The 14,996-nt window shown below is 40.0% G+C and overlaps 1 protein-coding gene across 4 annotated transcripts in view; it reads left to right on the top strand.

Moving 5' to 3' along the window:
- Positions 1-12,594, top strand: part of GTDC1 (glycosyltransferase like domain containing 1) — a 281,383-nt gene extending 268,789 nt beyond the window's left edge. For 2 of the 4 annotated variants that reach the window (XM_053947689.1, XM_053947688.1), the window contains 3 exons: positions 3,515-3,585; positions 4,312-4,403; positions 11,411-12,594. In XM_053947689.1, coding sequence (XP_053803664.1) covers positions 3,515-3,585; positions 4,312-4,403; positions 11,411-11,494 — 247 coding nt within the window. In that variant the 3' untranslated portion in view covers positions 11,495-12,594. Of the gene's footprint in view, positions 1-499; positions 1,136-3,514; positions 3,586-4,311; positions 4,404-11,410 lie in introns of those variants that run through there. The other 2 variants (XR_008431818.1, XM_053947690.1) reach the window with 2 other exon arrangements.
- The last annotated feature ends 2,402 nt before the right edge of the window (positions 12,595-14,996 follow it).

Raw genomic sequence — 14,996 nt, 5'->3', positions numbered from 1 at the left:
GCCACAAATTGTTCAGAAATTTGACAGCAAATACTATAAATTATAGATGTTAATTTTCATTCATTAAAAGTTCTTCAAAGAGCATTTGAAAGAGAGATGAAAAGCATTAACTTGTACTAGTAGTAGGCAGATTCCGATACTTAGAAGTCATGATAGCAAATGCAAATTGAGCATTCTAAACCAAGGCTCTTAAAGCATGTTATTAAGTATTTTCCTTATCAATTTGAGCAGCAGTGTGGGGCTTTAAAAGGACCAGGTATGGGGGTCCCTACTAGTACTGGGCAGATGGACCAGTACTACTCGGTTTTATGCTGCCTCATTTACTTAGTGTTTTGCAATGCTTAATGTGCACAGCTGGCAGCTGAATGCAGGTTTGATACTAACAGTTTAGACATCTTTAGATGTAGCAGATGGAAAATTTTACACAAATAAAGTAGGAGAAAGTGTGCAATTAGGTTTTTATCTGCAGTTACATGATGCATCCTGTGCTTTCGTTTAGAACGTCACCTTGGTGGGTGGTCATCATCTTCCCTTGCACCAAAGCTGTACCTTCTTGACACCACACTTGATGTTGGATTCCTGCCCAAGCACCAAACTTCTGTTATTGTTGAGTGTGAAGGAAATCAGAAGTGCAGCAATCAGCAAAAGACAAAGGCAGATCAGCAGTGTGATTCCAGCAGCCCAGTACATTATGGTTGCATTCCATGCGAGTTAAGTCACGATGGTAAAAGCCTTGGCAGGATTTTTTTTTTCAATAGTTTATTCATGATGTTCATTATTATGAGCTGTAAAGACTACGAGAATTTCATTTTTTAAATGTCTTATGGAATGTATCACTTTCTTAGATCTTGTAGACATGCTGTGGAAACCATAACATAAAATATGAGTTACTTACAATAACTAATTTTAATCCCATCTGCTAAGTATGACAACATTAGCATTTCCACTTAATTAAAAACACCCTTAAAGCAGCAATGTTTTAATCACTCCATTTTATTTACTCTCCTCCGGTGTCACTTATAATTGTAACTTTTTATTTTTTAATAATGAGGGATTTTTTTTTCTCTGTGCATCACACAAAAAAGTGCTGTCGATAATTAGCAGTCTTCTGTTATTACTAGACTCAGGTGTCACAACTGTGTCTCATCCTCATTACAGTAAAAAATTTCACCTATCAGATTCATTATTGCTAGATAATGCGACTGAGAGCCTTAGCAGGCCCTCCAGAAAAGTAATTCAGCCAAGCAAAATTATCAGCTAATTATATTTAGAATCAAAAGCCCAACAACTATTTGCAGATAAATTGTATGAATTGAAGTGAATAGACCTGAATATTAAGATTCATAGATTTAGCAGATGATTTGTTAATTGGAATAAAAAGACCATTTACTAGCCATTTTAACAATAGATCAATCATTACTCTTATTTATTATTTAACTAGTAGTGCTTAAGGATTGAAATGAAGAGTAATTGTATTATTGTTATGATATGATACTTTTCTGGGAAAGGACAGAAATGCATGGAAATTAAAGGATTCCCTGTGCATCCTTACACCAAAGTCTGTGTCAGTGTGAGCTCGGCCCAGTTTGATTTGATCTTTAGGTCTTGACAAATGGAAGGTGTAAGGTTTGTAGAGAAACTTACTACTCATAGTAGGGACTGGTCAGAAAAATACACCCAAACTTTGGTGCAGAAAGGAGTATGCAAATAAGATCATTTGCAAATGAAAGAATTCCAAATTTTTAACTTTCATCCAGCAAACCACAGAGGCATTAATTTCTTATTTTACTAATTCATGATCCTGGTAGAAGTTTTTTGAAAGGGGAAATTTCATACTCAAACGATGACTCAGATCCCATCTTGGCCTGCAGTTTTGTTTTAGGGAGCTGTTCTTTTTTTTTTTTTTCCATGCAGACGATATGATTAAAAAGCAAATATTTTAACATAACTTAGTGATCTGAGCTATTACTGAAATGTCCACAGTTTCACTCTTTTTTTTTTCTCCTAGATTAAAGAAAACTTTAAAAATCTATTTGCTTTGACATATGACACAATATTTAAGAACTGAAATCATCAATTAAATCACACATCAGAAACATTTCCCTTTGGTAAAAAATATAGTGCTAGACGATGTACACTTTGAAATTGTTGTTAATGTTTAAAATGCAATCTGAAGTGCATATGTTATTTAAAAAAAACCCAACATAAATTACAAATTTTAAAAGTTTATGAAAAAAAACAGCAGTCATTTCTTAGCAAAAGCATTTGCAGAGAAATGTGTCTTTGGGGTTTGTGGATATGCATAGTTTTCTAGCATGAAAGCTGAATATGTTATTCTTTATTTTCTTTCTTTTTCCTGTTTAAAATTGAGTAGATCTAAAGGAAACAGAGTCCTTTCAGGGTACCTGTAATAAAGTACCAAACCTGACATTTGCACGAAGGTAGCAAAAGCCTTTGGGTTGTCACTGAAAATAGAAAAGGTGAACATTGACAAGATTTCAGTTGTTTTTTTTTTTTTTATTCTGGGGAATGAGGGAAACTGAAGTTAAAAATAAAATCCTCGTATGGTCAACATGTTGGAGGAAATTCAAAGCCTCTCATAAAATAAACGTATTTTAAGAAGTGTTTTGAATTTCACTGTGTAATTTCTGGCCAACAGAAATTACGGTTGTAACTTTGGAGGGACGTTGTGTCAGATCAATGGTCATTATGTGAAAAAAGTAAACTGAAACCTGGATGCCTTTAACCCATTCAGCAGTTAAAACCTGAAATCCAAGGGAGACAGCTCTGCTACTGGAAAACTTTGCGCCACAGCGGTGCAATTTTGAAATATTTGGGTTTGATGTTACGGGAGATATGTAAAATGTTCCTTGGGAAAAAAAAAGCAAGTACAAAGCGTAGCGCGCTTTGGCAAAGGAATTTCGTCAGCGGTTATTAAAAAAATACAACAGTTTATGTCCCGAAAAATAAAGGAAATTATCCAAAGCATGTGAATAAGCCGAAATATCCCAGCCTGGAGCATGCTGCAAGTTGTTCCTGGGTTATATTTAGCTGTAACCTTTGGAGTCTGGAAGTCTGAAGGGAATATCTGCTGTGCCAGGTGAGGGTGGTGTGTGTGTCTGCAACACGCCCTGGTGTAGCCAACGTGTGCCCCTTGTTTTCCGGCAGCATTATTAAGCAAAGCCGTCCATACTTCACCATGTTGTTACATGTGTCTGTCTGCTGATTATAAAATGTGTTAAACAGTATTTAAAAAACAAAAAAATGCAGAGCTGCGCTTTGATTTATTCAGTGAACAAAACATATGCTCGCTGTTCTGTTCTATGTAATTCATATGATCAATAAAATTTTCTTTAAAAAGAGCAACTTTGGCATTTAGAAGGATTATGCTGCTGAAGAAAAAAAAAAAATGTTTCCCTCTTGCTGCATGCAGGCAACCTCAAGGCTCTTGCACAGAAATAAATTTTTTTCTGACTAATGTCTGTTTTTGTTATTTGTGATTTCTAATCCTTAGGATCGAGGCTGTGCATTGTGGCTGTTACCCGCTGTGTCCCAAAGCCTTGGTGTACCCAGAGATATTCCCAGGTAGCTGCTTTGTTGCCTATTCCTTCTGCTGAAACGTAATAACATGATTCCTGCTAAAATCCAAAGTTTGGGAATAAACTTGAGTGAAAGCAATTGTTTATTTGGCAAGCCAACATGTTAGTGTTAAGGCAAATTTTATGTGTTTTAATACATTAGACGAAGTTTATATTTGCCATCTGTTCTTTTAAGATAACAAAAAAGCAAGTTTTGAAATAGCATTCTTCATTGTTAGCATACACATCCCGAAATGATAGATTTTTTGTTAAAAGGTCACTGATGCTGCAATGGTTTGCAGATTTTTTTTTTTGATACACAGAAGAGGGAAAAAAAGAAAAAAAAAAGCCAGGCCTGAAAATCACACCAAATTATTTAAACAATTTAATACTTAATAATATGCAACTGCAGTACATGCAGTACAGGATACACACTAATGTAGTACCAGTTCTTCGAAAAATCTCATCACTAAATGTATCACATATGCATTGTGTTACATTAGAATAATGTATTTTAATCACCCAAAGGAGATGTCTAAACAGCACAACTACACAGTCTTATTTAGCATTAAACATCCTTGTGAGCTGAGGTAACCTTATAAAATCATGCTTAAATAATGTAAAACACGAGGCGGCACAGAGCAATATGCATTTTTAATTAGTAAAGTGACTAATATCGAGTGTGTGCTTTGAGGTTTTTGTTTCATTAAAAATGTATCTGTTTTTCCTGCAGCTGAATATCTGTATTCTACACCTGAACAGCTTTTAAAAAGGCTTCAGAATTTCTGCAAGAGACCAGATATTGTAAGGAGACATCTCTATAAGGTAGTTGTTTGGAATAGTTTTAGATGATATAATGCCATATTGAAGTACAAAGGGAAAAAAAAACACCCTTAAAAAAACAACATTTAATTAACATACTAATGTTTAAAGGAAACATGCTAGGGAGGGATATTAGTCGTTACACTAACAAGGATTAATTAAACTAGATGCCAGTTGTATTAACCTAGGTCTTATGAAATACGTGCACTTAATGCATGCTACATGTTTTTTTTAATTTACTGTTTTCTAAAATGACTGTCCTTTACATTTGGACCCAAGAGGCTTATAAAAATGAACCTGGATTAATGCAACTCATTAGTTTAAAAGGAAAATAAAAGAAAGATCCTACAATTATACTAATGAGGATAAGCCTAACTTCCTATCCTAATTTAATCTTCAAAAAAATGCAGGTGACAGGTATCAGGTAAGATTTCTTTGGCTTCTGGAATGATTTGAGTGATTTTCATAATTACAATTATTTTAATTCTTTGTTTTATAAGGTGTGTTGAGCATTAAAGGTTATTGGGAGCATAATTTATTGGTATTTATTGTGTCCCCTTCTTTGCAGTTATTTCTGTAGAGAAAGTCTAAGTTCAGTGGCAAACTCTCCATTCAGGTTTTGCTCAAGTGTTTGATGCTAGGCCAACTTTCATGGTTTTAAATGGTGTATTTACACTGATGGGAGTCACGCTTTTCTTTTTTTTTTTTTAATTGGAATGTAGATGAAGCACTAAATTTTACATTATTCCAGCGAAGAGCAGTTACTACACGATGCTGCTTTCAGAAGAACAACTGCGGTTTTTTGCATACTGCTTCGTACATTTACAGCGGAATTTGACTTTTGCTGTCCTGGCTCTGCCGTGGGCAGGTTGGAGGCACATCACCCCTGCACGACAGAGGTGTTTCAGCTCATGAAAACCCCTGAATTCAGCTGAAAGTCCTTAAAGGCTTGGGGGTGCATGGAAATGCTCCTCGTGTTAACCCGTGCGACACAAATGCGGTTCTTGGAGCGTTCCCTTCTCTGTCCAGCCTCACTGTTAATGAGCAGGTAGAGTAATCTCCTCCTTAATTTGGAATCTCATGCTGCCAACAGACCCAGCCTCATGCCTCAATGTCCCTCCCTCCGTCTGGGGACCAGAAAGTGCTGGGTCTCATCTGCCTCTCTCCCCCTTCCTGCACACACATAGCAAGAGCAGCAAGGACTTAGCCCACGCCTTGACTTTTTCTGTGACCTAAAAATAGGCATTTACATAATGATACATCAAAGATGATGTTGTTTTTGCAGGAAACAGTTAAACCTCATGGAAAAAAAGAAAAAAAAAAAAAAAAAGGAGAGAACCAAAAATGCAATTTAACACCCAATTTCAAGCTCATTATCTTTCATTGTCTATTAACTTGGCAATGGTTCAGAAGGTAGCTCATAATAGTTTAAAATGCTGACTGAACACTTCCAGTGTTCAGCATTACTTCTTGAGTCAATAGTATCGTAGAGTTAGGCATGGGGGCTTCAAAGGGAAAGCAGTCCTTAAATGTTTACCTTGGCATTTGCTTCAAGCTCTGCTAATGGTTGCATTCACATGGATCTTCTCCCACATGGATCCCAGCTCCTGAACACAGAGCCAAGGCATGCAAAAAATACTGATATGAAATAGTACAGGTTGAAAATGTGTGCTCAAGCCCTGTAGGCAAAATGCTGATTTGCTTGAAAGATTTTTTTATCTTTTTTTAAAGAATTCCTTGGGATGATTAGTAGGCAGAAGCTGAAGGTGTTTATCCTGCCCCTCATCTATGGGGTTTGCCGATCTTCTGAGTGTCAGAGCTGAACCTCTGCAACAGGTAGCAATGGAGCTGAGTGGGGGATTGTTTTAAAAATGAGAAAAGCAGAGCCTAATCCAGCACCTGTGAGCACCAGAGGAAATATCCCTGTTGTCTTTAATAGGCTTTGGATCAGCTCAGAGAAGACTGTTAGAGTTGTCCTTTTGTGCCTACACCCACGTACACCTAGTCTTCCTTCACTGTGGACCATCCACAAAACCTCCTAGAAAATGCTAGCTCAGAGCTGTGCTGTTAAGGTCATTACAGCTGGAGTGATGCTGCTTTGTAAGGAAGCTGAACAGAGTGAAATCCTGAAGGCTACACAGCACTTGCACGGTATTTTTACTTTTTTTCAGATCATTATAATATTATCTTTGCTTTAGTGGGCTAGAAAAGGGATCCCAGCATGAGAGTCAATGTTAACCAGCTCCTTGTCTTTCAGAAACCATCCTGTCATACTCTCTGCATTGAGTTTATCAAGTGTCTGTGACATTTTGGAAGTAGAAATGCTTTAAAAGCAAATAGTGCTTTTCTCTGCTGTTTGGGGATTCTGCTCCACAAGTTGGGAAGTAATCACCTTGGCTTATCCTTTTACATATTGTTGGGATTTTATTACTCAGGATATCTATAATAATTAGACAGTGGCTAATTAAACAGGCAGTTTGTTCCTTCAGATGTCCTCAATGCTTGTGCTAACAAAATTAGTGGCAGAAAGGAGATAAATGGCAGCAGGGCAGTGGGCTTAGAGGCTGGACATAGAGAACATCCCTGTGAAAATGCACAGACCAAGGCATTAAACTGTAGTAGCTTAACTCCACGGAGCAGATTCATGCTGGCAGACTTTTAAAAATGTCCATAATGTAAGCACCTATGAAAACCTTTCCCGATGATGTATTGCTCACCCTGAGTATTCATGCAGCACTCAGGGCTGGCTCATCTGCATTTCAGCCTTGCCTTCTGCCAGTTATTAGCAGAAGACTGAGATGAGAGGGAAGCAAATCTCATTTGTTATCAATTATTTGTTCTGTTCTAGTTTCATGGAATCAAACTCTAGTTCTGGGTGGTTTTGGTTGCCAAGGTAAGCACAGGAATGAAGCAAGTAACAACAACAGGGCATTGGTCAGGGCACACCACAGGACCTGTTAGTGCCCTATCTAGTAGATTTAAAGTTAAAATAAATAGCATAAAATAGGGCAAAGCATTTGTTTCTGCATTATTTTCTTAAAGTTTACCTTTTAGTTTCCTCACTTGAGTTTCTTAATTTAAAACAGCATGCATAAAGAGTATACAGTGGAAAGGGACAAGAAGAGTTGCCAAAAGCCAGGCATGGAAGGAGCTGACAACTTTAAATAATCTCTCCCAGCCCTCCCAGCTGAATGAGTGCTGGTTGACATGCTGTCAGCTTCAGTTCCTACAGAAAAATCCTACTCTCACTCATGCTTGTTTAATGGAGAAAAGAATTTGGCCCACTTTCTGACATTCATCTTCTCATTTCCATCACACTACAGAAGCTCACCTGCCTATGAAAAGACACATGGCGTGATTTTTTTCTTTCTGACACCACTGTAGAAAGAAGTCTGCTGAATTCAAAGGGATTAAACTGCTGTAAAATCAAATTAAGATCCCAGTTAGACCATAGACATCTGAATTGTTTCCAGTCTCAGGATTTGGCTGTATAGGGCAGTTCTAACAAAACTTTATTTTTTTTTTCTTTTCCTCTCCTTTTTTTTTTTTTTTTTTTTTTTTTTTTTTTTTTTTCCTCTGATTTGAGATAAAGCAGTGTCTTGGGTATTTCAAGGAAATGTGTAGAAGGGGAAAACTGCTCCTGGTCCAGCTTTCATGTTTAGGCAAAGCTAGGGAAGCAGCAGGAGGCATTCTTGGTGCAACACACTGGGCATTGGGCACACGAGGATGCAGAGGAGCCTGATGCCAGATGTCCCATCAGCCACTCAGCCCTGTTGTTCACAGTTCCTGTACCTATGACCACGTGAGAGCCAGGGATGGTGCCTCTGCCTTTACCCAATCCCCAGCAAAACTCCATTGGAAATTCATTTCTCCATAAGCAACCTGGTCCAGTGGAAGGTGTCCTTGCCCATGGCAGGGGCTTGGAATGAGATGGTCTTTAAGGGCCTTTCCAACCAAACCATTCCATGATTCTATGATTTGTTTATGATGGTGTTTAAATAATTTCCTTAATTAGCTGAGGTTTTCCCCACCTTCAGTTGTGTTGAGTGTCTTGTTCTGGAGTTAAGTCATCTGGAAGCAGGAGCTCCCCATCCATCTTTATTGGGCCATCCATTATTTTATAAACATTTGTCAAACATTTACAGTATCCCAGTCTTTTCAGTCTCTCCTTGTGAATGTTATTCCATGTTTATATTCTAATCTCTCATCATTCAAGCCGTTCTGATGCTTGAGAGCTGTTTTTGTGCTGGTGTGATCATTGCTTTAGAGAATTCTGGGCCATGCTATCAGTTTATGTGATGTGTAGTACTCTGATAATTCCCAACCTGTTCCTTATGGAGCCAATCCTACTGTTTACTTTTTAATGGTGAATGTATATTGAGCAGATGTTTGCTTACAGTGTTCTCCAGATCTTTTGTCCTGGGCTGATAAAGTTAATTCAGAGCTTTATAGGGTATGCAAATAGTGCAAGTATTTCCATCCATCCTGCTGGCTTTCTGCTCATTAGCGGAACATGTTTGCGGAGTTAAAAAAGAAGGAAATTGTATTGAATTTCTGCTTTTACCTGGCTACCATTAGGTGCAGGTCAGAAGGAGTTTAGAAACACAAATGAGAGACTTGTATTTGCCTCTTGAGCTGCTCGGTTTCCCATGAACGTGATTTAAAATGGTTTCAGAGGTGGTTTAGAGCTGCTTCTCAGAGTCTGTGGGGGAAGGTTACAGGAACTCTGGAGTGCAGAGCTCTGTGTCCATTCTCTCCCATCTCTGTTCCAGTGCTTAGGCATGTGATCCTAAGGAAAATATGTAAAACATAAGGATTTTTTTATGTGCAAGAAAACTTCCATTACTTATTTGGAGCACAGAATCACAGACTAGTTAAGGAAGGTGCCTCTGGAGGTCACCAGCCCCAGCCTCTGTTCAAAGCAGGGCCAGTTTCAAAGTAGGATCTGACTTCAAACTTGGATTAAGTTGTTCAGGATCACATCCAGGTTAGACTCAAGTCTTGACACTTTCCACTCCCTATGTATGGCTGATACAGTGAAACCCCTGTCTAGCTTAGGAGTTTGCACAGGTGGGAAGGTGTGCTGGGTTGTGGGGCACAATTTAAGCATTTTGGGTCAACCTTAGATCTTCAAGAAACTCTGGTAGAGGGAGGTCAACCTGGCTAACATGGATCCTCACTGTGGAAGACATGAGCTGGCAGGAAGGGAGTTGCAGTTGTCTAATTTTGGGATCCAGCCATAGAAAAATGGATATATGTGCAGATATGTGTAGGGGGTCTGCACCTGAACTTCTCTCTGGGCTTGTCTTGCTCTTGGGTCTCTGCGGTAAAATATCCAGGAGACTCCAGCTCTCTGAAAACCACAGAATCCTAATAATATTTAGGCTGGGAAAGACCCTTAAGATCATTGAGTCCAACCATTAATCCAACATTTCCATGATCACCACATCCCCAAATGTTGGTCTGTAGCTCACAGCAGTTGGCTGCACTTGCAGAGTAGGACTAAAGCAGTTATGGGGGCAACTTTCAGCATAAACACCAGGACCTGGAACTTTTTATTCTGACAGTATTAGATAGCTTCCAGGAGAGTTTTAGAGAGCAAATGAAAACTGGCAGATGAGCCACAGCCACTTCAAAACAGTAGGTGGAGAAATGGGTCAAAGGAAATAGGAAGAAAAGTTGCAAAAAGCATGAAAACTTTTTTTTTTCCCAGTACAGTTTATTCAAATTACCTTGGGGAAAAAAGCAGGAAACTGTTTTCCCACTGTTATAGTCAGTCAGTGTATTCTGAGCCATCCTGTGCAAGGTACTGCATAGATTTGCATTGAAAATTTGATGTCTTTTTTCTTTAAAGACAGCAGGAATGAGGTGAGTTTTAAAAGGCCAATATAAGAAACTACAGAACAGACCAGTTTGGTCAGGGAAATACTGTTACTCTGCTGAGGTGTGTTAAATAGCTCTGCCTTGGGCCTCCAATTCATGTAAAGCAATGGTGGGTTCTGATGCTGGTCTCCAAAAGTGCTTGGAGTTTGAAAACTGAACTCCAAAAATAATTGTTGCAAACTGTTTTCCACCTTGATTCTTCCCCCTTACTCACTTGAAGAGTGAAGGAGCTGGATCACAGGGTAGATATGACCCAATACAAACTGGCTCTGTAAATCATTCCAGTCTTGCCTGCCAAATCTCAGGTTTTGTGTGGAAAATTAATCTCTAAATCTTAATTTTGTTAAGGTAGTTTTTTAAAAAATGCAAAAAATCTACAAATCAATACTGTGTGCTTGAACTTGAGCTGTCCTGAAAGAGTCAGTCTGAATGGATGAAGACCCCTTATTAAATTCTAAAGGTTAACTCTGAAGTCTAATGATGGTAGAGTAGATATTAAGTGCTTTGGTTCTGATCTTAGGACACTAGAAACAAGTTGATTATTTAATGAAAAATACTGTTCTGCTACTGACATTATGCTGTTTGTTCTTTATAGGAAGATGCTGCTTTATGTGAAAACTTTGCTTCTTTTGATCCCCACATATTTAGGAACTGTTGATGGAAAGACAGTGGAATTTGTCTTTCATTTTTCATTCAAAATTCATTTTTTTGTGGAATTTTATTCCTTGAAAAAATGAATGTCCAGATCTTTGCATAGTTGCCACTCCTCAAAAAAACCAAAAAGAGATAATTCTCAAGTAAAGCCCAGAGTGATGATGGTCTAGCAGAACTAGGCTGTGCTCCTGCTGGCTCGTGGTTCTGCCATGTCTGAGGGTTAGAGGGGCACGTTGGTTCCTGAGAGTGTTCAGTCCTTGACGTGTCCACTGAGACCACCAGAAAAGCAGAGGGAGCAAATAACCTGGGCCTCATGACCAGCCTACCTGTCTTAAAAAGCAACCCCTGACTTCACCCCGTTTTTAAATAACACCACATAAGTGTTCTTTGGCCAAGTGGCTTCCACCCCTCCTGAAATCCTTCCTGCATTTTGTGTCCCAGCCTCTAACACAGTTCCTTGTGCTTCCTCGCAGGGCGAGACGGCCGGGTTTTCTTGGGCAGCGCTCGGCAGTAAATTCAGGTCTCTGCTCGCAGCAGAACCGAGGGAAGATTTGTGACAGATGGGGCTAAGTCACAAACTTGCAGCCTCAGGCAGAATTGTGGAAGTTTCCAGAGTGTGCCCATATTTACCTGATCAGAGAGAAAAGAAAATCTGCAGAGGAAGCCGAGCCTGGCTGCTTGTCATAGCTGACACAGAGCCATCTGCCACAAACCTGTGGCGGCTTCAGATCTCCAATCCCTGCCACCACCCCAGCTCAAATTAAATACAGATTCTTAGAGACGTTATGATGGTTACACATGTCCTCGGCATCACATGCAGGAGACTGTTCAAAAAAAATATGTGGCCTGTTGTGTAACCGCACTCATGTATCCCATATGTGGTGCCACATTGAATTTCCGGTTGAATCTGTTTTTATCCTTTGTACTGGATGACATGGTGCCTGAATTCTTTCTTTTCGCCGACACGATGGCAGCCAAGCTGCAGCTTCAAACGCTCACACTTGGCTGAGTTTCTACCTAGGTTGCCAGGTTATCATTGGAGCCTTATTGTGTCCTCAAAGGGCCACAGGGCCTGAAAGGAGGATCCGAATGCTGCCGGACTAATTGGGCAGCCATCTCTGGGTTGTTGGGAGGCAAAGGGCTGCTTAAGCACTCCTCTCTCTTTCTCTCTCTCTTTCTTTTTTTTTTTTTTTTTTTTTTTTTTATTGCAAATTAATGACTCTCTGGCAAAGGGGTTTTTAAGTGAAGGTATTAATAAGGGGTCTGGCAGGTAATCCCATGATTCGTGGAGTTACATTTGCATTTAATTAATCTTAAAGAAAGCTGAAAGATAAACAGCTGTAATTCAAACTAGCATGGGAAATATGCTACATGGTGCCATCTATCCGATAAAATGAAAGCCGAGACACTTGTTTTATTTCTCTCAAGGATGGAGAACAAACAGATAACAATCAAAATACTTCCAATAAAATCCAGTAGTTTAAATGTAATGGCAGTTCATCAAGAATCTTTGCATCCAGTTGCAAATACAGTCTTTTAAAGATAAATCACTTATGATTCCAGCAGTCAAGCCGCAATATTTGTTGATGTAAAATGTTTTGAAGATGTAGATTGTACAATAAATTTTTAATAAAGTGCCCACTGCAATTTTTAATTAGCATATCTCATTCATGTATAAGTGTGTACATCTATCTGTGTGTTTATCACCATGCATATCCTTGTGTCAGAGTCAATGAATGCAATTGTGTCTTTATCTGATGAAGTAGAATTTGGTTTGCAAGCGATAATAAAACCTTACGGCAATTCCAAGATTTTCAACTCTGCTCTGGGAAGAAGCAGGAAGAGGACTCTGGGTAAGGTGTTACAACGTGAAGCCTGGTAAGACTTGTCTTTGCAGACAGGTGTGGTCTCAGCTTCCCTTGGATCAGGCAAGGCAGCTCCTGTCCCTGAAAGGGGTGAAAGGTACAGGCTGGTCCCCCTCCCCACGAATGTCTTTGTGACTTCTGACACCATCAAGAAGCTGAAATGCCATTTTTCAGCGTGAGAGAGAGCATGTGTTACTTCTTGTTAAAATTACCCATGAAGCAATCAAAAATAAGCCAGAGAGACACAATGGAAAGTGTTTGGTTGTTCTCCTAGCACTGCAGAGTTGTGATTTTGCAGTTATCATCTCTCTGTGTGCGGGTTCCTCCTCCTTTCTGCTAGGCCAAAGCCCTGCTTGGCTTTAGGCACAGCTTGTGGTTGGGTGGACCTGCTCTTCCCAAGAGCGTAGGTCTGGTGGTCATCCTTGGAAGACCCTAGGAACAGGACTGCCTTGCACTCCTACCAGAGTGTGTCACAGATGTTCACCAATGTCATCCCACCTTGCACCAACAAATTGGAATATTTTTTGGCTTCCCTGCTGGGGAAACTGAGGCATGGTGCAGTTGTAGCAAACTGCTTCAAGTATCACAGTGAGTCATTCTCCAAACCAATAAAGGGCAAAGAGGAGATGCTGTAAGGCTGCACTCGGGCTTGTGGTGAGCAGACTCAAAACATCAAAGCTGTGTGGTTTGCACTCAAAGGCTCCTGCTGTCCTCAGGGCACACCCTCATCAGCCCAGGTCAGAGGAGGTCTCACCCAGCTCCTTGGTGAGGTGCAGCTCTGCCCTGTTGAACTTACTGACCATGATTCTTCAACCATGCCCACCTCTGTCTGCTGAGCAAGGCTTCATCTTGCTGGAAATTTTTTCCCTTCTTATGAACCCTTGCAAGTAAGGTTTTATAATAGAAACTCTGTGAGGAGTTTAATTGCAGGGTAATAAATAGCAATGCTGTGTTATCTCCTGATATTTCTTTACGTTCTTGGTGAAGATGCACAGCTGCTCTGGAGCAAGGATCCCTGGAAGTGTTCAAGGCTGAATTGGACAGGGCTTGGAGCAACCTGGTCTGGTTGGAAGGTGTCCCTTCCCATGGTGGGGAATTTGAACTAGATGAGCTTAAAGGTCCCTTCCAACCCAAACAATTCTAATATCGTCTCCTTACCACATCACAGGATGTGTCAGGCCACCCTGGCCTGTTTGACGTCCTCAGTCAGGAGAATGATGTAGCCAGGTAGCCAAAGGTGATACTTGCAGGGCTTCCAGGTAGTCAGAGGTGATGTTTCCCCCAGAGAGTGTCCCTTCAGCACTGCAGACTTAAACAATCTACGGAGTTTTTTCTCTCAGTTTCAGCAGAGGAAACAAAGAGTGTCACCCCATGCTGCTTCATTTCAGTCCCTCGCTTCAGAAGGTCAGAGGGACAAATTGGGATCTTGGTTCTGTTCATACACACATGAGTAAATGGTGAATGCAGACACCTAATCCTGTGAGTAGAGCAAGAGAATTGAACCTTGACTTACTTTCATGTTTATTGATGTTTCACCTGCATAGACACAGTGGCACCAAGGCTTTGAGACAAGTTTCAGTGCAGAGTCAGAGCTGGGTTTCCCTATGTGCCAGCCTCACCCTGACCAGACAGCTCCTCCTGCATCAGTAACAGGCCAGGCACCTAATCCTACAATCCTTTTGTCACAGCATTTGAGATCACAGGAAACACAGGTCTATTCCACATGAGAATTGTCTTTTCCCTTATAATAGAAAAGAAAATCCTAAAACAATTAGGGAATTCTGTAGGAAACTGTTTCTTAGCCCCACTGGTGCTGCAGGCACAGCAAGGAGCTGTGGCACCGACCAGCTTCCATCCCTGTTTGCAGCACTGAGACCTCTGCCTCAGCTCAAAGCTGTTCTGAATTAGGTGGTTGGATTTTTCTAATTGCGTTTTTAAAGACCGAGCCAGCAGTTCATTAGAAATCACGGAGCAAATTCTGCTTCTCTATTACACCAATATAAATCTTGAATGAATTTATATCAGGATAACTGGGAGGGTAGAATGTACCTCCCATCTTGTTCCTCAGATTATTAAAAGTTAAAGGGCCTTGAAAATTAAATTCACCTTTCCCTATTCAAGCTGTTTACTCTGGTTTTTATTCCAGAAAGGACAGTTGAAAATAATTAACCAACCTCCTTTCTGCTCATAGGCA

This window comes from Vidua chalybeata, chromosome 7, assembly GCF_026979565.1.
Source record: "Vidua chalybeata isolate OUT-0048 chromosome 7, bVidCha1 merged haplotype, whole genome shotgun sequence".
Taxonomy (NCBI): domain Eukaryota; kingdom Metazoa; phylum Chordata; class Aves; order Passeriformes; family Viduidae; genus Vidua; species Vidua chalybeata.
This window is presented reverse-complemented; position numbering and strand designations above follow the sequence as displayed.